This window comes from Syzygium oleosum, unplaced genomic scaffold, assembly GCF_021117445.2.
Source record: "Syzygium oleosum isolate NSW1041296 unplaced genomic scaffold, Sole_v2.1 Sole_v2.06, whole genome shotgun sequence".
Lineage (NCBI taxonomy): Eukaryota > Viridiplantae > Streptophyta > Magnoliopsida > Myrtales > Myrtaceae > Syzygium > Syzygium oleosum.
Window position 1 is genome coordinate 3,830,809 of NW_026607490.1, and position 20,142 is coordinate 3,850,950.

The 20,142-nt window shown below is 40.9% G+C and overlaps 2 protein-coding genes across 5 annotated transcripts; one reads left to right on the top strand and one right to left on the bottom strand.

Moving 5' to 3' along the window:
* The first annotated feature begins 1,077 nt into the window (after positions 1-1,077).
* LOC115682989 (phospho-2-dehydro-3-deoxyheptonate aldolase 2, chloroplastic) lies at positions 1,078-4,502 on the top strand. Its single transcript, XM_030607366.2, has 5 exons — positions 1,078-1,714; positions 2,062-2,339; positions 2,700-2,976; positions 3,113-3,358; positions 3,909-4,502. Exons 1-5 carry the CDS (start codon positions 1,196-1,198, stop codon positions 4,170-4,172), a joined length of 1,584 nt encoding a protein of 527 aa, XP_030463226.2. The 5' UTR covers positions 1,078-1,195; the 3' UTR covers positions 4,173-4,502.
* A 2,640-nt stretch (positions 4,503-7,142) lies between these two features.
* Positions 7,143-17,255, bottom strand: LOC115683020 (uncharacterized). Of its 4 annotated transcripts, none has more exons than XM_056312515.1 (16): positions 16,932-17,255; positions 16,625-16,713; positions 15,072-15,138; positions 14,848-14,963; positions 13,913-13,979; positions 13,754-13,802; positions 13,338-13,423; positions 12,864-13,129; positions 12,713-12,768; positions 12,225-12,310; positions 11,906-11,998; positions 10,984-11,308; positions 9,965-10,509; positions 9,353-9,587; positions 9,016-9,278; positions 7,143-7,384 (listed from the first exon to the last, which is right to left on the bottom strand). In XM_056312515.1, exons 1-15 carry the CDS (start codon positions 17,142-17,144, stop codon positions 9,022-9,024), a joined length of 2,550 nt encoding a protein of 849 aa, XP_056168490.1. In that variant the 5' UTR covers positions 17,145-17,255; the 3' UTR covers positions 7,143-7,384; positions 9,016-9,021. The 4 variants fall into 4 exon arrangements, with proteins under 4 accessions (XP_056168490.1, XP_056168491.1, XP_030463257.2 ...); XM_056312516.1 differs by lacking the exon at positions 7,143-7,384 and adding an exon at positions 7,442-7,604; XM_030607397.2 differs by lacking the exon at positions 7,143-7,384 and having other exon boundaries at positions 8,746-9,278; positions 9,965-10,506.
* Between the last annotated feature and the right edge of the window lie 2,887 nt (positions 17,256-20,142).

Consider the following 20,142-nt stretch of genomic DNA (forward strand, 5'->3'; position numbering starts at 1 on the left):
CCCAAAGCAAGTCCGGAGGTGCTTTGAGCTTTGAGCGTTTATGGAATGCAAATACATTTTTTTCTTCCAACTTTGCACTCGCTAAACTTTCGTAATTCTGGAAATGTCTCTACCTAATGCGATGTCACCGGTATCAGCGGCCGGGGAGGCTCCAATGAGGCCGAATGTGGCTGCCGGCGAGCCCAACCTTAGGCCTTTGCATTTTCCCAAAAACCAAGCCAAACATATCCTATGTCTTGACATTTGGCCCTCCACGTTGCATTCTTGCGCCATTACATCGACGAGGCCTTCGCTGCGTATCGCCATCCCGCCATTTTCACGACCTCTGGAGGTCCTCAGATTTGGTCACGCATGCTAGTTAGCAAAGTTGTCGTCGCCATCGATAGACATTGCCATCCTAATTGCGCCTGCTTATGACCTCTCCGTGATGTTCTCGACCTCCATCAATCTTCTTCGTGACCAGAGGCTATTGAAGAGAGAGAGAGAGATGGGCAAAGGGTGGAGGGACATCATTGGTACGACGTCGAGCCGAACGCGGTAGCTTCAATGACATGAGCGACTCCTTTCGCGTTTTCCATCACATGCACGCGACATGCGAAAGATTCGAAAGAATAAATTTTTAATGAAATGATTTACGCGCGTGTATACTTTTTTAGGTTGGATATTCTAATATAGTATCCGACCCAAATTCTTTCTGGCGCGTTTTACGTCGGCACGGATGAGGCTTGCAGACTCGCACGTGGACTTTGCGTCCCTACGGACGTTGATATTCTCCCATGCATTAATTTACCAAATCGCCCTCGTTCCCCCCCCCGCAAATTCCCCTAACTAACCCCACGCCGCCGTCACCGTTGATCTCTACCGAACTCTCTCTCTCTCTCTCTCTCTCTCTCACCTAATAAAAAAAATCAAAATAATAAAAAAATCACCGTAAATTAATTGAAAAAACCCCACTCGACCAAAAAAAAAAAACCAAAAAATAATTTTAAAAAAACCCCTCTAATTTAAAATTAAACAAAAGAAAACCCTATAAAGTCCTCCCGTCCCTCCTCTCTCTCTCTGTCTCTCTCTCTCTCCTCCATACGCCGTCAAGCACCACTCTTTCTCTCTCTAACATCTTCCCGCCGCCGCAGAGCTATATAAGAGAGAGAGAGCACGCGCGGCGGCGGCGACGACGACGACGACGACGGCGACAATGGCGGTCGCGAGCTCCTCCGTGCTCTCCTCCAAATCCGCATTCGCCGGCGCCCACTCCCTCGCCAGGCCACGCCAGCCTGGCCCGGCGCTCTCCCTCCTACCCGCGAGGGGCGTCCCCCGCCGCCCGGTCTCCGCCGTCCACGCGGCGGATCAGCCGAAGGCCCCCGCCGTGGCGGCGGCGGCGCCCCGCGCGCCCGCTGCGGGGGCCGGGAAATGGGCCGTCGGCAGCTGGAAGGCGAAGAAGGCGCTGCAGCTGCCGGAGTACCCGGACGAGAAGGAGCTCGGCTCCGTGCTCGAGACGATCGAGAGCTTCCCTCCGATCGTGTTCGCCGGCGAGGCGCGCAGGCTCGAGGAGAGGCTTGCGGAGGCCGCCATGGGGAATGCGTTCCTCCTCCAGGGCGGTGATTGCGCGGAGAGCTTCAAGGAGTTCAGCGCGAACTACATACGGGACACGTTCAGGGTGCTGCTCCAGATGGGCGTTGTTCTCATGTTTGGAGGACAGATGCCTGTCATTAAGGTCAATTTGCTTCTTCTTCTTCTTCTTCTTCTTCTTCTTCTTTTCTTTGCCATTGCTCGTATTCGCTGCAGTAGAAGTTAATTGAGTCATAATTTCTTCTGGATTTCGGGCAATCTCTCATTGAACTATCTGATATCATAATGTGAGATTAGTTATTACCACTCTTATGAATAGGTTCTTGCAGAATTTATCAGTTTTGACGGTTGATTTGGGACTAAATCATTATGGCATATCAAAAAGGAAATGTTTTTCTTGTTTCTAGACGCACCTATTTAATTCTGCTCAATTGTATGAGTTGACAAAAGCCGCGTTGCTTGACTGGCGAATATTTTGGTTTCATTCTGAAGGTGGGGAGAATGGCGGGTCAATTTGCAAAGCCTAGGAGTGGCCCTTTTGAGGAGAAGGATGGGAAGCAGCTGCCAAGTTACAAGGGAGACAACATCAATGGCGATGCTTTCGATGAGAAATCAAGAACTCCAGACCCTCATAGAATGATAAGGGCTTATTCTCAGGCTGCAGCGACTCTGAACCTTCTAAGAGCATTTGCAACTGGAGGTTACGCTGCCATGCAGAGAGTTACCCATTGGAATCTTGATTTTGCCGAGCACAGTGAGCAGGGAGATAGGTAAACCCAGCTGACATTCTTTAGAGTTTAGTCATCGTAAATTTCCTTAATGATGATTATCATTTGAATTTTGGTGGAGATGGAAATAGATGACTGCGGAAGTAATGTGGCATTAGCTAGTCCTCCTTCAACTAAGCTTCCTTTTGTGCATAAATTCAGCCCTATCATCCTTTGAATTATAGGACTGATTGCTGAAAGTGAGACTGGTTTGAGCTTATTGCTCTTCCTTGTTAGGCCTCAACAGTATTTCTGTTTCTTATTGCTGGTGGTGAGGATTGGATGGTGGATATCGGTCGTGCTTTATACTAGATGGGTTCATTACAGGGATCTAATTGTCTTTCTGTTGATTCGGTTTAATAGGTACGAGGAACTTGCTAACAGGGTAGATGAGGCCCTTGGTTTCATGGCTGCTGCTGGACTCACTGTCGAACACCCTATCATGACAACTACTGAATTCTGGACGTCTCATGAGTGCTTACTTTTGCCTTATGAGCAAGCTCTGACTCGTCTAGATTCAACTTCGGGGCTGTATTATGACTGCTCTGCTCACATGCTCTGGGTTGGGGAGCGTACTCGCCAGCTTGATGGTGCTCATGTTGAGTTCCTCAGGGGAATCGCCAACCCTCTTGGCATTAAGGTAAGCTGATTTGCTGTTTCATTATGCCATAGTTCGATCTCAATGTTATTTAATCACCCATTGTCAAATGAATCTACTTTATATTATCTTTATCCATTTAACATGGTATGATGGTAACCCTCAATTTTTGTTGCAGGTAAGTGACAAAATGGATCCCAACGAGCTGGTTAACCTGATAGAAATCCTGAATCCACATAATAAACCGGGAAGGATCACGATTATTGTGAGAATGGGTGCTGAGAATTTGAGAGTCAAGCTTCCACATTTGATCAGGGCAGTCCGCGGAGCAGGGCAGATTGTCACCTGGGTCTCTGACCCAATGCATGGGAACACCATAAAAGCACCATGTGGACTCAAAACACGTGCCTTTGATGCAATTCTGGTATGAACTACTTGTCAAATATTTCTCTGTCACCACCATTTTGCACAGTTAGTTTATTGCATGTATAATGACCATTCAGGTGAAGTTCAACATAGTTGATCCGATCCTCAACATACAAGACAAGTCACAAACAAGCACGCCCATTTTTTACTTGTAGTTGAGGAGAGTCATTGAAATAGATGCTTTGCTAGTCTTTTTTAGGTTAAAACTGCAATTTAAGTTGCAAATGAGTCATATGGCTTCCATTCAGCAAATACAGGCCCATAGCAAACATAAAATAAGGAAAAACAGGTTTGTGACATCATATTCTGCAGTAGTATTTCAAATTGATGCAGGCAACCATATTCTGGTGTTTGTTTTTCTTGCCAATCAATCAGAATATGCTCTAGGATGCACTAATTGGATCCAGCTCATTTAATAGTCCAATAAATTGACTGTATCTCTAAATAGAGGTTGTCAAGCTATTAGCAATCTGTGTGTCCATAACTTTTTAATCTTATACTGCAGTTGGTACTTACTGGTTTTTTTTTTTTTTTTTTTGCCTTTCTAGGCCGAAGTGCGCGCATTCTTTGATGTTCATGAGCAAGAAGGAAGTCATCCTGGAGGAATTCATCTAGAAATGACTGGCCAGAATGTAACCGAGTGCATTGGAGGGTCCCGGACTGTGACATATGACGATTTGGGTTCGCGTTATCACACACACTGCGACCCAAGGCTTAATGCTTCTCAATCCCTTGAGCTGGCATTTATCATTGCAGAGAGACTTAGAAAGAGGAGGATGGGAACCCAGCGCATGCTTTCATTGGGTTTTTAAAAGGTTTGGGCCATCATTTCTCATGAGTGGCAATCTTGATGTTACTGATGGTGATTACTGATGTTGCTTTCTCAAGGACAGCCGGAGCAGATGAAGTTTTGCCGATCTCTTGTGTAAACCAGGCTATAGTTTGTTGGTTCAGATAATCTATTCGTAGTAGTGTGTGTTCATCTCTTGTGTGGAAGGTCGGGGGTGGGGGGTAATGGCGTTGGTATATCTTATTGTAGATTAAGTTTGAGGTGCAGTTGTGTGCTTGCACATCAATTTGTTTGATAAGAGCTTTGTCTCAATTTTCGAAAAGAATAATATAAACTTTTTGCTGAACACAAATTGAAACAGTCGGCATGCATTAATCCATGAGGTTGAGGCAGACTGGAATTGTCTATCAGATGCCAAACTTCAATGAAATGTAAATCCATTGCTGCTGCAGTGACGGATCTGATCTCTGCAGGTTTGTGATTCCATTTCTATCACTGGTAGCATGACATTGTTGACAGTGATTAGCTATGTACTTCAGATTAAAATATTCCGAAAAACTTACTAGGTTGAAGCAAACGACATGGGATGCTTTTAACAATTCTCATCAGTTTAGTCTTGAAATTGGAAATTCGGATGGCTGATCAACTGTGTGTCTTCTTGGTGCTGGACCACCATAACCAGAAAAGGCTGCTTAAGAATATATCCGGCAAAAACAAGGAGAGTGCCAAAAGTGATTCTATTCCTTGGGAACAAGACATGATATGGGGAAAACTTTACCGCGTTGGATGTTGTTATCTTGAGGAGGGATGATTGCTTTAAGGTTTAGGAGCAGAGACAAATGGTGTAGAGAGTATAGGATGAATGAAGTGCAAGTTGCAGCAAGAGGCCACGAGAAGGGGTAGAAGAGGAAAGAGGAGGAGGCTAGGGATGATCGATTGGAAGAAGAAATGAAGTGGGAAGTCTTGGAGTAGCTACTTTCTTCTCTGCAAGTTGCCGTCCTGTCACTGACAGAGGCCACATTAGCATAAAGTTGGTTGGCCGGACATTCATTCGTCCGGCAATCTCGTGCCTACCTCATCTTCAAAGACTGGCTTTGCTCCACACAATGAAAGTTCATGTCATGCTCCAGATAAATTACTGACTGAACATTCAAAAAAAATCTCTCCTCGTCATTTTTACAGACGATTGTTTTGGTTGGCATCTTTCTTCCGGAGACAGCTTGTCAACTCCGTTCATATAATAAAAAGGTCCTCGCGCCTGCTTAAAATGTCGAACTACACAATAGAAGACTCCGGCCGTAACTAAACCTCCACGATGGCTGGCAATCAATCCACCCCGGCCTACTCCGGAGGAATGCATCACTTCTCTATCCCCACATTATCTTCCTTATGGCTTCCGAGTCATCGGCTCCCTCTGAATTGGCTCCGGGTCCTCGAGTATGTACTTCCACAGCTCCCCGATGAAGGGGTTCGCGGACAAGTATCTTATGCCTCTTTCGTCAAACCGGGCACTGGGGATTAAATCTCCCACAGAGTGATTGCAAACCCATCATAGCAAATACATTTTTGCAATTCCCTTAACGGTTGTTAGACCAGTCAGGAAGACCCAAAACATTACCTTCGCAGCCATAAGGAACAGACGAGTCCACATGTCACTAATGACCCAACGCCCCCTTTGCTTATGGATTTCTCTCGGATTGGCTTTCGGACTGCTAGAGATATTTCGAAAATCTACTTATTAGTCTCTCTTGTTAATCTGAATAGTTGGATAGTAGATTAATGAAGGGTGTTAAGGGCTTCATGTCACTTCTAGACACGAGCTTCGCATGTATATCTCTTATAATCGGAACGAATAATACGCTAATTTAACACAGACGATGTGACAGTGGGTTGTAAGTAGAGATGGTTACTGACCACCTTCAAAATATCATTGAGGTATCTGTTAGGCTCTATTATGTACTTAATGAAGCGAGGCTGAAGGAAATGCTTTTTCCAATAGACCATTTAAAGTCGTGATCATATAAGAGTGTTGAAAATATAAGGACGACTAGTTTGCAGAGTCCCAATTTAGTAGGAGATTCGGCTTTAATCAATAAAGAAGAAAATGACAAATGTTGCCTTTCCAATAAATATTCATGTTTATCTCCAGAGATATAAATCCCCTCAAGGTAATATGCAGAATTGGGGGTTTCCCAACGTGGACATAGGCCGCCAAGAGTCCTCTCCTTGGTCAACTGAACCACGTTAAGTCCTTTTCTCCTTTTTTGTGTGCGTGATTACAAAGGAAACATGGTATCAGAGCTAGGTTCAAGCATGGTACCTGAGCTATCGAAGTCGCTATTTGTCGCTTCATTCGACTTCTGATTCAAAAAAGCTCTTGATCATCTCCTTTCTTCTTTTTATAATGACTAGTTCTTCAGTCACGCTAACGTTGGTCGATATAGCTCAAATGAGATGAGCAATAGATTGACATCCTCCCTTTTTTTTAACGTATGAAACTATCTCCCTTGGTCCCAGGCAGTTACGATTGCTCTTGGAGGACGATCCAAGTTAGGCTATGTCAATGGTTCGATCAAAACCCCATCATCCACCGGTCCTAAATATGCCAAATGACAGTCTATTGATAACTTGGTCATGTCATGGATCTTCAACTCCATGGATCCACAAATTTGAGAAATTTTTGCTTACTCTGAAATGGCGCAATCTCTACAAAAATTTCTTAAAGACATGTATGGCCATGAAGATAGTGCCTCTCGAATTTTCGAGTTGAAATAGGAAATTGCTCATACCGAGCAAGCTCCCAATCAACCATTTACCGAACATCCTGGAAATTTCAAAAAGACATGGGATAAATTTCGTCAATATTGCTCCTTGCTGATTTTGTGACCATATACTCTCAAAGCGAAGAGCAAGATCCACTTTTATCAATTATTGGCCAGCATTAGGCCTGCATATGAGGATGTCAAAAGACAAATCCTTATGAGCCCCACTCATTCATCTTTCACTAATGTTTGCGCCATTATCCAATGTGAAGAAACTCGACCGCGTGTTATGAATCCAGACTCAAAATCAGGGGGAGAGACAATCGTAACACTCTGGAGCTATGAATTCTTCACCATTCACTATGCGATCCAAAGCCAGAAGGGCTCCGTCAAAATCAATTATAGCAGCAGCGGAATCGCCTCGGCTGTGGGAAATGATTCCGATTGCAAAAGCGGCTTCCCAGTCAGCCAACTACAAGAGGAGCATGAAAAGTTTATTCCCCATTTTCTTTCTAAAGAATGCACATAAAATGAGAAAGGCCTGGAGCAAAAAGTTCCACAAAACGGGACGCTTGTTGCACTGGAGCCATATGCCATCTCATTGGCTATGACGATGATTTTTCAGTTCCTTGTACTTCGACTCTTTTGTATTAGGATGTGATCGTGCGCATATACGAGCTAAAGTTGGTATGCTGCAATTAGATAAGTATGATCTTCAGGATGGAGACTTAGGCTACACAAGTAGGTCTGATATAACGAGCACATAAGAGCAAACGAAAATTGATAACATGTCAGCCAAAGATCAGCTTTAAGACCAACTTTGGAGTAGTTCGGGGAGGATGAGTATCCGTTTCTAATAGTATTGTTGAGCACATTCGGCAGCTTCGTCAAAGAAATATAACATAATAATCGAAGATGTACTAAATTTCAGGAAAAAATGCTGCATTCTAGGGATACTTTCGGAGAGGAGCTTCCCTAAAAGACGGCAGGGGCGACAATTTAATTCCATCCTTGTGTTCCCGGACGGAGAGAGTTCACATCTAACCCAGAAAAATGAGATCATAAGGCAATTCATCTATTCATATTCCAATGGATCAAGACAGATGAGAAAGGGAAACTGGAAGTCAATCTACCACTAAAGGAGAAAACTTGGCGCTGAATTTTTAGCTTAAGAGTAAAGGAACTAGGAAGTAGTGGGAAACCCCTCACGAGCACTTAGTCATATAAAGAAGCACCCCGAGTGGAGAAGCAAAGAGAGATCCGCTCTCAAAGGTAGGTAATTACACCATTTCACCATAACTTGTGTACCGGAAACATTGGAATCTCCAATTAAGCCCCTCTGGGATGTAAAATATATCTCTTCTCACCATCCTCATAGTGTATGAGACAAATAAATGCATTTCGATTAAGATCGTATTCAATGCTTACGATTCTAACATATACTTTTCATTCCGTCAAAAATCGATCCTACAGTACAGAAACTTGTGACCTCCCCCTAAAGAATGGAAACGCATTGCAAAGTTCATTTCCACAACCATGAGAGCTCAAAGATGCGTTTTCGAATGATCATTGTAAAGCGCTCTTTTCGAGAAGCTCGTGGGTCAATTTCATTCAAGCATGTTCCCAGTGTACTCTTAGAAGGTCATATTACATAAGTGATGCTCGTGTCCTTTTTTGATAATTACCATCAAACAGAGAAGGGAATAGACATAAAAATCAACACTAAATAAAAATATAACTGACAACAAAATGCATACATAGATGGACCGAGGAACTGGTTACTTGACCAGAAATGGATGACAAAATTCCCTTCTATCCTTTTTCATCGTCTACTTGAATGTAAGTTGTTGCACAGCATAATCATAAATATGGTGAGAAGTAAATATATTGTTACAAGGGAACCAGCCATCTATTATAGAGAACCTATCATCCCAATCAAAATCTGCAAGCATTCCTATAGACCCATTTAAAAAGTTGCCAAGTTCTAAGGGCCAAAATTGGTGGAGGCGATATAAGGAATGACAAGAAATTTAGCCATCGAAAATCTTAAGAACTAGATTGAATCAATTAGTATACACGAAGTGTATGAACACAACAACCAACCTTTGTTCAGCTTTCAGCATTGAGTGTAATCTCGTCAGCATCCTCAACCATGTCACTATTGTTCACTTCATTTGCATCTTTTAAAGGCTCGCTCTCTTGCACTGTAGATTCCTTCATAGGTTCCATACGCAGCAAAAGCCTTTCTAGCAGCTCCTGACAATCAATGGCAGTCACCATGACACTCAATGACGCCTTACCCCTCCAGCAACCAATGGCTATCGGGGACTCGTGCACAAGATTTGGATTTGATGAGTCTTCATTATCTACAGGAAAGTAGGTAATGTTACAGAAGAGATCACCAATTTTGATGTTATGACAATTGTGCGATGTGGCATACCTTTCCACAAAACTATTACACAGCAGCCAGGCAGCAGCTTTGTTGCCTTCTCACTGAATTCAGCGTCAACAAAATCTGTAAATTTAATACTCTTGTACTGCAAAAGATGCTTAAAATCCGCCACAGATGCGTCTAGGATTTGTTTGGTCAGATATGGGAGGATGAGTGGCAAGCCTTCAGATGATATGCGGAACAAGCATGGTGCAGAGGTACCTTCTCTTGATGTTTGTCGTTCCTGTAAAAGTAACCACCATTGTGATGAAGTTAGATTGCAACATCAAATGTATTTAGAATAATAAGATAAAAGAGAAACGTTTTAGATGTGTTACACATCCGGATAATAATGGGAAGAAGAAAGGCATTGATCAACTGAAAGCAAAACTTGTCGATCACCCATTGGGAAATACACTATCTAGTCTATACCAAATGCCCACTATTGAAGACTCAACACCTTAGATAATTAGCTAAAGTTACATATAAAGTTCTCTACATGCTGATATAAATTCACAAAGAGATTGCGAACCATCGGGAGAGGAGAGCGCTCAAGAAGATACACGTACTGCTGATGCACAACACAAGACAAACTGAAAGCATATGAAGAAAGATACTTACAAACATCTTAAGGCCTATAGATGTTATCTTAAGTTGCTGGCCCACTTTAAAATTCAGCTCCAGAAGTTCCTTAACTGATTCTGAAACATAGTAAATCCTCTTCACACGGGTAGTTTCACTGTTCCTTGTTACAAGGTGGTCACTCAATGGGAAGGAATCAACAATGCCATAAAAGTTCTTAATGCTGTTTACGACATCTTCATCTCGGAAAAACACAACAGGATCGACGCCCCTCCACTTGCCTTGGATCTGCAACTTCCTCTTACCTCCTGCTTTTCCATCATTTTCCTCACTTGGAGCTTCAGCCTCTTTTGAGTCATCATTTCCACAGGCATTCCCAGAATCTGTTTCCAAAAGAGCTTCTTGTGGGCCATCCTCACAAGCTTCCAGAGCGGCTTCTGCGACTTTCTCGTTGTTGCCATTTGCTGAAATATCCTCGGATGTCCTCACATCTTTGAAGAGCTTATCTTGAGCTTCATCAGACTGTCTATCACTATGAAAGGAAGATTTTTCTTGATGGCTATTGTGTTTCTCCAGGGTACCTACTATTTAAAATGCAGAAAAATAAATCAAGTATTAGTATAATTAAATTAATGGAAACCTGTAGTCCTCAAGCATCTGTTAGAATGGATCACAATCTAAATTTCTAGTGTTAATGTCTTTCTTGTTTATGATTGATCTCGTATCTTTTGTGTACGGCTTCCATACATGTTTTTTACTACTCGTAAATCTGCAACCATGATATCTGAGAATAAGAAAGAAGATCTCTCTTGTATATAAGAATGTTGATAATTTTTCTTGACATTACACATTCACCAAGAGTCAAAAAAGAATCTCCTAATTGCAAAAGTGAGCAACAGACACAAATAGCCTGTTGGAAGGATGGCCAGGAAAACTACAATTTATCAAAGCAGGAAAAAAGTTTGATCAATTCACAGCCAAAAACATATTAAAAAGAAGCAGTTTTTTTTTTTTTGTATATTCAAGTTCATCATGGCCTAAACAGGATCTGATGCTACCTGGCAGGGGGCCCACTTTGTGGAAGACGGCAATAAAGAAAGCTCCACCATTCTGATCGTGAGGCACTATTCTCATGCAACGTTCCAGCGGGAAAGTAGAAACTTCCTCCTCAAGATTATTGACCAAAGTCACAGGCTCATCAAATTGAATCCGTGGGTCTTCCGAACTTGTAGCATGACCATTCTGGTGCTCTTCTTCAAGTCCTACAGAGTGATCGACAGGTTCTACAGAACTACCTGAAGGAAACATACTGGGATGCACTGCACCCCTACGGGACAAGGGAACATTTTTGTAGGAAGCCAGCCAGGTGCCTTTGTCACGAACCTGCACCACCAAAGGAAGTAATGGAGTTCACATTCAAAAAATGCAGATTTACACTCATCATTGCCAGAACAGCTCAACCTATTCAATTGCCAAAACTAATTTCTCAAGGCGAGGATCAATCCCATCTGAAAGCTCACTCTGCTTTGGTAGGTGAGAGTAATTTACTAATCCCTTTGTAAGTTCATTTTCTCTCTTGAAGAAAGAGTTCCCCTCTAGGAGATATTTTTCCCTTCACGTGATTTTGTTCTCACTATAAGGTTTCCTCTCCTAAAGAAAACATGAACGTTTAAAGGTGGAACCTCCCCTTGTACTCTGATAAACGAAAACCAGATTTTTCAGGCATATTTCCAATCCCACATCTACTATGGCTTTGCTGACTTCTCAGACCATGCATCTGGGTACCTCTACATCCAGGGTTTCTAGCTTAACCAAACTCCACAGAAGATCTATAATCCAAATTGGTATACCAGACAGCAAGAAAGCTCTGGTAAGTTTGCTGATAGCATGGATTCTTTTCCCGGGTCTTGACTAGAATTGAAAACCTTTACAATTATTACAAATTGAGGAAGAAGATAAATTGTAGAAGTGAGACCAAACCTTCCATTTCTTAAGACCAGGCCGCTGGATAAGTTGAGGAAGCTCACCAGAAACATCAAGTAGTTCAACACAGCCTCCACATTTTCGCAGAATCTGGGGGTGGGGGGAAGTAGAGGGTCATACCACAGTAAGAAATGCGTAAATTCCTTCAAGTTCTTTATCGTAAAGCAGTCTCAGAAAAGTAGTTTAAAAATCTTTAAATTGGAAAGCAGTCATACAAGCAGTCTTCATCCTAGAAGAGACACTCCTTAAATATAGATATCCATGAAGAGAATTCATATCAAGATTAATAAAATTGGTAAAGTTCTTAGAAAGGTACCTCAGCAACCACAGCCTCATTCTCGATTGGATTCATCGAACAGGTCGAGTAAACCATTCTCCCACCAACTTTAAGCAATGAGATCCCTGCATTGTTCACCAAGTACTAAATCCTTCTTGGGCTAAATTTATAATGTACAGATACAAGATTAAATATAAGCAAATTGTTAATTTTTTGCGAAGCTTTCTCAGACGGTGCGAATGGCAAAGAGGACAAGTAAAGGTTGCTCTACGTTTTGAAACCAAAACCTTCCAATACTATAACGTGCATGCGCACTTCCAATTGTAATCAATTGACTCCAGGAGCATGCAAATTATGCATTAAAGATGATTTGTCATTCAGAAGAATCTCAAGGCAGCCTTGAGCCAAATAAATAGAATTTTTTGACAAAATAGATGATAAAGAAATTTCAGCAGCATCAAAGGGAGCAAAAGGAGCAGGGCAAATAACATAAACTGTTTGATCCACTTTTTTTCAGCAAAAGATACCTCGCATCGCTATTTGAATTTGCAAGCCATGGATTCCATTGCCCATTCCTGTATTCCTGTAATAACAAACAAATGTTACAGTTGGCACACAGTGCAGTGGAAAAATCGCAACAACAGATGCCAAGGCGGTAGGGACAAAGAGAGAGCTTACCACTTTCTCCATATATCCGGGGCCTTTCTGAGGGTACCATCTCCACTGCAGGGAACGTCACATAAGACACGATCAAAAAGGAGTTGATTAAGGCATGGACCCAACTGATTTCCCATCTCAGAAGTATCAAACTGACTTTTGCTTAAACGGCAGCCTGGAAATTGTTGAGCTTCATGATTTGTGACCGCCAAGTTGGCAGTGCACATTCTTTTTGTTTGATGAATGAGAAGATTGCATCGTTGGACATCCAAATCATTGGCAATGACCTAACATAAGAAAACATATAGCATCAGAACAGTCTCATTAGTATAATTAGGAGAGCAATTCTTCGCTTCAATGGATAACTTTATCAAGCAAATCACAGGTAAGATTCTAAACCAAGAGTATGCAGTTGGTAAAAACAGCCATGTAAACAAATCATTTACTAGTAATAGAAGAAACCAGGAACAAAAATTCAACTATAGGGATACACACCAGTCCTTTAGGTAATGATCCTGGTTTTGTTGATCGGTGTATAATCTCAAGCAACTGGAATGTTTTTGATCCAGGAGCCGCACACACTGCATACATGCAAAAAGAATAAAATCAGAGAACCACTCTTAGCATTCTACTTCCTTATTTTGCATGCCCAAGGCAGGGGCTGGGCACCCTTCAGGTAGTCCAACAGGGACACAAGAGTTTTGGAGACTATTAATTTGTCACTGGTCGATATAGTGCTAACTATATAGTTAATAGTACTATAAAGCTTATATACAGTTATTGGCACTCCGTGAAAAGAAATAGACTTCAAGAAATATAATAACCATCTAGTAAGTTTCTTCGATGCAAACAAATAAAGCATGTCAATTGAAAGAAATAAATGGGTCCGTGAAAGAAGCAAAACCACTCACTGTCCAGCACAAAATGGTCTGGTTGTACATCCAAGAAAAGAGGTGGCACCTACACCAGAACCAATTCTACTTTAGGAGAAAGCCCAAACCAGGAAAGAGAAAGCACAACCACAAGAGTACATATCGGAAATAAGAAGACTTTGAATGATGTGGACCCACCATGCTGACGGCTTCCTGTCTTGTGATGTTCCCAATCTCATTTTCCAGCTTTAAGAACTCATGAAACCTGCAATTAAGCAGAGCAAGATTAACAATGGCCTGCATCTGAAGTGATTATACAAAAATATCTATTAATATATTAAATGGGTCTCAGGTAAAGAATTAAAGTTTTCTAATGTACTAAATCTTGTTGCTTATGTGTAGTAGTATCATTTCATGTACTTTTACCAGCAAACCATATCAATTTAACCATCTTAAGTAACCTCAAGCCAACATCCCACAAAACCAAGAAATGGTGGCATAAAATTAATCAATTTCAGCATGCTCAAGTAGGCTGTGCTTCTCTTTCTAGGATGAGCTCGCGAAAGTCCTACCATCTCGTTACGTCAAATTCTGGTTGGTAGCCCATAAAATAGTCCATGACCGTGATTGTGATGGACTTTCGGGGTGATAACATGGGGTGAAAAGAGAATTCTAATTACTGCTTGCAGCAAAGAGGAATGTCGCACCAGTGATGGCCACTGGTTGCTGCAGTCAATGAGACCACTGCAGTTGTGACTCATGACTCATGGATCAAATGAAGTTGCTTCAAGTTTAATGTAGTAGACAAAAGTTAGGAAGTGTTGATTGTAGCAGTTGGGTAGTGGTAACAGTTGTAAGAGGCCATTTATTGGTTTAAAAATGGCATCCTTGTATCTAGCAAACTGGTGAAAGTAAAGTTGCTCTCAGATTACATAGTGGCAGAGGCCAGAAGCTGGAGAAATGTGCTAAGCCAAGCGTGCAACCTGGTAAATCTCAGTGCTTGCGGTATGAAGGGACAACTCTGCTACCTTAGATTCTGTTATAGGATTAAGGCATTGCTTGATGCTTTCCAAAAGAGGGATGAACCTGAAAGTGCTCTAGCTATGAATAATGTCATCAAATGCACAACCTACCTCTCAAGAGCCTGATTCTTCCTCAGCTGCATGCGGGAAAAGTTTGAATGCCATGCGAGATTCTCAGGATACCAGGCTAATGGTCTTATGGCCTGCACTTCATCCCCCTCGATAAACTGGAGAGAATATGAAAAGGCCCAAACGATTAAAAAGGAATGATAGAGAAATAAACAACATTATAGATGCTAGAATTACAATAATAAATGTCATATGGATCATGTCACCTCAGCCTGCAGAGATTTTGCAAAGTCGTTCTCTAACTGTGATCGAATGTCCATCCAAAATTGGCTACTGTAGATCCAAAGGAATGAGATAAAATACAACACATGTTAAACTCTTGTATATTAAACATCTGATTGTAAGTAAGCTGGTAGATAGGTTCCCTTGCTAATTTGCAGAAAAGGAATAGATGACTTAATAATCCTGCCTTAAAATACCCAACAAACAAGATTGATTATCATGACCAGAACTGCTAGAAAACAAAACAATATTACATGCATCAAAACAAACTGGATGCATCAGTGGTTTCCTAAAAAATAATAGTCAATCCTAATGAAGACAAGAAAAAAAGAAATAACAAGGAAAAGAAATAAACGATTATATGTGAAGTAAAAAGGACAAGATACAAGAGGATGTCCTCAAAAAGTAACCATACTTTAGTTTTTGCTTTTAAGAAAAAAGAAAAGACATAAGAATGCAGCAGTACTAATCCCCAATATTTGAATTTTAATCTAAACCAATCTTTAAAATTCAAAATTTTGATCCATAAACTTCCATTTTTGTGAGATGTTGGACCGAGACAGCACTTGAGTCACCCAGGGCGTAAGGAATATGATGACTTGACACCTCACCTTCCTCCAATTATCACCAAGACTCTGTTGAGGGTGGCAACTACACATGAGGATCGTGTCTGGGACTTAATGCAAGTTGCTTAGGGGATGGTGGAAGTTAGAGACATCAGTTCACGACTGTTTAGTCATAGGAGTTAATCACCACTAAGCCAACGACATCCTTAAAGACATGTTATTTTTTGCTAGGTTTCAACAGACAGCCGTACCAAATCCCTTACTCAAAACGGAAACTATTGAAGTGACTTGCACCCTGCATAATACATAATAACATCTTGGCTAGTAGTTCTCATGTATCCTAGAGAACTTAGCAAATGTTGATGCCCGTTATTGACGCATCTAATTGTAGATTAATGAGTACTTATTAGAAAGTCCAATCTAAAAGCTAGTAATTAGGTGGAAGGAGATTATGTTTTCCTAATACCTAGACAAACCCCGTAATTTTAGGAACGCCCCCTCTCATGTGCAACCTTACAAAGAGTGGCATGTGGAATTGACAGAAAGGGGATAAGTCAGACAAGAACCACATGCAAAATGGATCGCTAAACGGTGTATGAGAAAGTGGTGCCTAGCTCTGATATTATTTAGAAAGTCCAACCTGAAAGCTTGTCATTAGATTAGATGGTCTATGAGGCTCTAACCAACCCCTTAGACAACCTATGAAAACTACAGTCTGTAAATTGACATGAAACAACAGAAAGCAGAGCCACAATCCCTAAGTGAAATTATACTTAGTAATTCCCAATGGGAGAATGCAGCGAAAAAAATAATCGACAATGATACCATGAACTACTATGTTGACGAAAGTTATAATCCCGAATCCGTCAATAGTGCAAAAAATATGACAGAGAAACGAAACCGAGCTCGAAAAAAAGGAAATTTCTGAACAGTTCTCCGCCAACACCGCCGAATAAACAGACGGTGGTTACCTTGAATTAATGCGAAAAGCAGCAGGCAATGGTTTCCGGAGGCACTCGACAAATGCGTCCCACTCTTCTTGGGACACTATCCCTTGCCCCTGCAACGCATTGCCAAAAAGCAGGAAACTTTAGAGCTTCAACGAGTCAAGTACATCCGCAGTCTCCCAAGAGAACACAAACCCCACATCACAAGCAATCCGCAGACTCGCCCGAGAAGCGCACAAAACGCGAACATACACGAACACGCGAGCAGGAACGGGATCAACCCACATACAATATAAGATAATACTCATGCGAGAGAGAGCGAGAGAGAGACCTTGTAGTATTCGTCAAAGGCGAGGTTTTGAGTGGCGAAAGGCTGCCAGGAGGCATCGCCGCCGGCGTTTCCGGCACCGTTGCCGTTGCCGTTGCCGTTGCCGGCGTCGGGGTTGGCGTCGGGGTTGGGATCGGATTTGGGACGCTTCCACACGTTCTCCCTGCCCTGCGCGAAGTGCCTCCTCTGAGTCCGCGACCTGCCCCTTCCGCCCATTCTCTTTCACGCCGCCGCCGCCGCCGCCGCCGCCCTCTTCTAAAGCTCTCGTGAAACCGCGAGCTCGGAGTTCTCTCTATTGCTAGCCGTTTCCGTTCTTGTCGAGCTTGAGGTTCTTGTCTCGGACAGGGAAGAAGAAGGGAACCCGCAGGACCCGACCCGCGAGAGTCCGGTCGGGCCAACGAACTGGGCCTGGGCCTCCATTAAGTTGCAATTCTTCCATTTCAATAAGAAGTTTTCGATTTATCAGTAGGGTGAATTCCCTTAAAAAAACCTTAACTTTAGATCAAATCCCAAATTTTTCCCGAACTTTTTTTTTGTATCAGAAAATACTCCAAACTTTAGATCCAATCACAAATTTGCCCCGGACTTTTTTTTATCTCAGAAAAAACCCCAAACTTTAAGTTCAGTCCCAAATATGGTCCGAATTTTGTTTTGTATAAAAAAAATCATCAAATTTCAATTTATTTGCAAAAATATATCCCGTCATCTAGTCCTCATTTGACGTGGCACTTCCACATCGATAACAAATCCACATCAGCAAAGTAATGGGCCGATGGGTACAGACCGACGTCGCATTTCCACTTCGATAACAAATCTAACTCAATAAAAATTGTTGAAATTCTCCAAAATAAAACCATTCTAGGATATGAAAGTTATGGACGATAACAAATCCACCCCAAAAAAAAATTAATTTTAAAAAAACCTAATTTTTAGGTTTAGTCCAAATTTGCTCTAAACTTTTCTTTGTCTAAAAATAAGCCCCGTTACTTTCTTGATATGGATTTGTTATCGACGTGGAAGTGCCACGTCAAGTTGAGACTGGATCACGGGATACATTTTTGAAAATAAATTGAATTTTGGTGATTTTTTTACTCGAAACAAAATTTGGGGCAAATTTGGGATTGGACTTAAAGTTTGGGGTAGATTTGGGACTTGACTTAAAATTTGGGATTTTTTCTAAAACAAAAAGAAGTTCGGGACAGATTTGGGACTTGACCTAAAGTTTGGGATTTTTTAGGGAAATAGGTCTTTATTAGTATTATATATACACTTTATAATTGCTGCTATTACTCAAAATAATTCACACAAGTTTCTTCTCATTTATAGCGACCCCACAAAATATACGTTGAATTTAAAAAAAATATTTTTCAATTATAAGAGTAAACTATAGATTCAAAATCTTTTCTAAAAGAAATGTGGGTATAAACAAATGGTCTAAATATTGAAAACGGGATAGAGTACTTTCATCATGGATATTATTAGTCATATCTCGAAAATTGATTCGATTCTATTTGGTACAACAGTAGATATGCCGGGACTATATCGTGGCTATGTTATGTTGTGTGGTGTAGAAGCACGTGTATTTAACGACACATCTTTTAAAACTATCGTGAGATTGATGTGGTTATGAAAATAATGAGAAAGGCTTATAACATTATTATAGGGTTTTACCAGCCTCTACATCCGTACTATTAAAGCTTTGGCGTGTATTATTCTCATTGTATTAGAGAATAAACCACCAAAAACGCTAAATTATGTCTACTGCGACACATTTATCTTAAACTTTTTATTATGACACCAAAAATCCAAACTATGCTTGCTGTGACAAATTTATCTTAAACTTTTTCATGTGACATAAAATACATCAAATTCGTACCTATGTGACACATTTATCATCCGTCAAAGTTTTATCAGATGATTTTTCAGCCAAATTGACATCGTTTTTATTTCATTTATATAACGGGAACACCATGTCAACACCATTTGCCTTCCGGCGTTCATGTAAGCAAATTTTTAACAATGCTCATTGACAGGATCTTAATGGAGAAAAATGTGTCACAAATATATAAGTTTGAGATTTTTGGTGTCATAGTAAAAAGTTCAAAGTAAATTTATCACAATGAGTGTAGTTTGGGTTTTTGGTGACTTGTCCCTTATTATTATTATTATTACTACCGTATGTTATTTCAAATTTCCAGAAAAATTGCTATAAATTTCCTTCAAGCAAAATTTGTTTTGTGTTTATTGTTATGGAATTAACAAATTAATCTTATTACTTATTACATCAAATTTCTAGGTTTTTGTATGGATTATTTTGTCCAAATAAAAGAATTTTTAAAAATTTTAAAAGTTATAATACCTCAAAGCTATTAGGTGATCTTTGTGGAAGCTGCTGTCGAAGTACTTTAGCTACGAGAGTTGTGCAGTTGCGAGATTTTTACTAAACGCTTCGAAAGGCAACCACACCATGTTTCACACTGGTAGTAGTTGCGGAAAATTCATTCCATATACACACATGATACCATAATTCCAAAGATTAGAACACTTTTTGGACGACATCAATTTGCATACATGTAAATGTAATTTTCAATCAAATAATGAGTTAGGTGGTTAGTTTATTTGGGGCCGATGCCTCCTCCATGTTTCGATCTTTCCATTTTTTTTTACCATTTTCTGGGTAAAGTCTCCCGACTATATTTGAAAATGAATTTGTTATCCATAAAGATAAAGAAAGCTTTCTTGTAGTTCCGCTTCAACCTCCCTCTAAAAACGAAGAAACACTTGTTAGAAATAGCCGGTTAGGTTAGTCCGACCGAAAAAGACATAAGACTTGTTGGCCACTGTTTGAGAGTTGTCAAGCTTGGACCGACTAAAGTAGAGACTAGCTTCCTATAAATATCCTTCACTACACACTTTCTATATATCTCTTTTCATCATCAGTTGCATGCTATTGGAGAGAGAACATTGGGAGGTTCAGTCGAAATCATTTTGCTCACACTCACCTCAATGGTCAAGCAAATAAGCAAGAAAAATTACTTTCTCTTTCCATACACAATTTTGAAAAGAGTCCAGTCTGCTCGTCTCTGCTATACTATATAGATATGTGCACCACATTGAAAAAATAATGTAAAAAAAAATTGTTACTTAGATGTACATATCACTCCTAGATGCAATCGGGATCAACTATACAGTACCACCACAGATGCGGTCAGAC

Bases quoted from the DNA above. Each gene is read 5' to 3' on its own strand.
- LOC115682989 (XM_030607366.2), top strand. From the start codon at position 1,196: ATGGCGGTCGCGAGCTCCTCCGTGCTCTCCTCCAAATCCGCATTCGCC. The intron at 2,340-2,699 runs GTAAACCCAGCT...TCGGTTTAATAG, and splicing joins CACAGTGAGCAGGGAGATAG to GTACGAGGAACTTGCTAACA. The intron at 2,977-3,112 runs GTAAGCTGATTT...TTTTTGTTGCAG, and splicing joins CCAACCCTCTTGGCATTAAG to GTAAGTGACAAAATGGATCC.
- LOC115683020 (XM_056312515.1), bottom strand. From the start codon at position 17,144: ATGGGCGGAAGGGGCAGGTCGCGGACTCAGAGGAGGCACTTCGCGCAG. The intron at 12,311-12,712 runs GTATCTTTTGCT...TGAACAATGCAG, and splicing joins AATTCAAATAGCGATGCGAG to GGATCTCATTGCTTAAAGTT. The intron at 11,309-11,905 runs GTTTGGTCTCAC...TTGGTGGTGCAG, and splicing joins CTGGTCTTAAGAAATGGAAG to GTTCGTGACAAAGGCACCTG.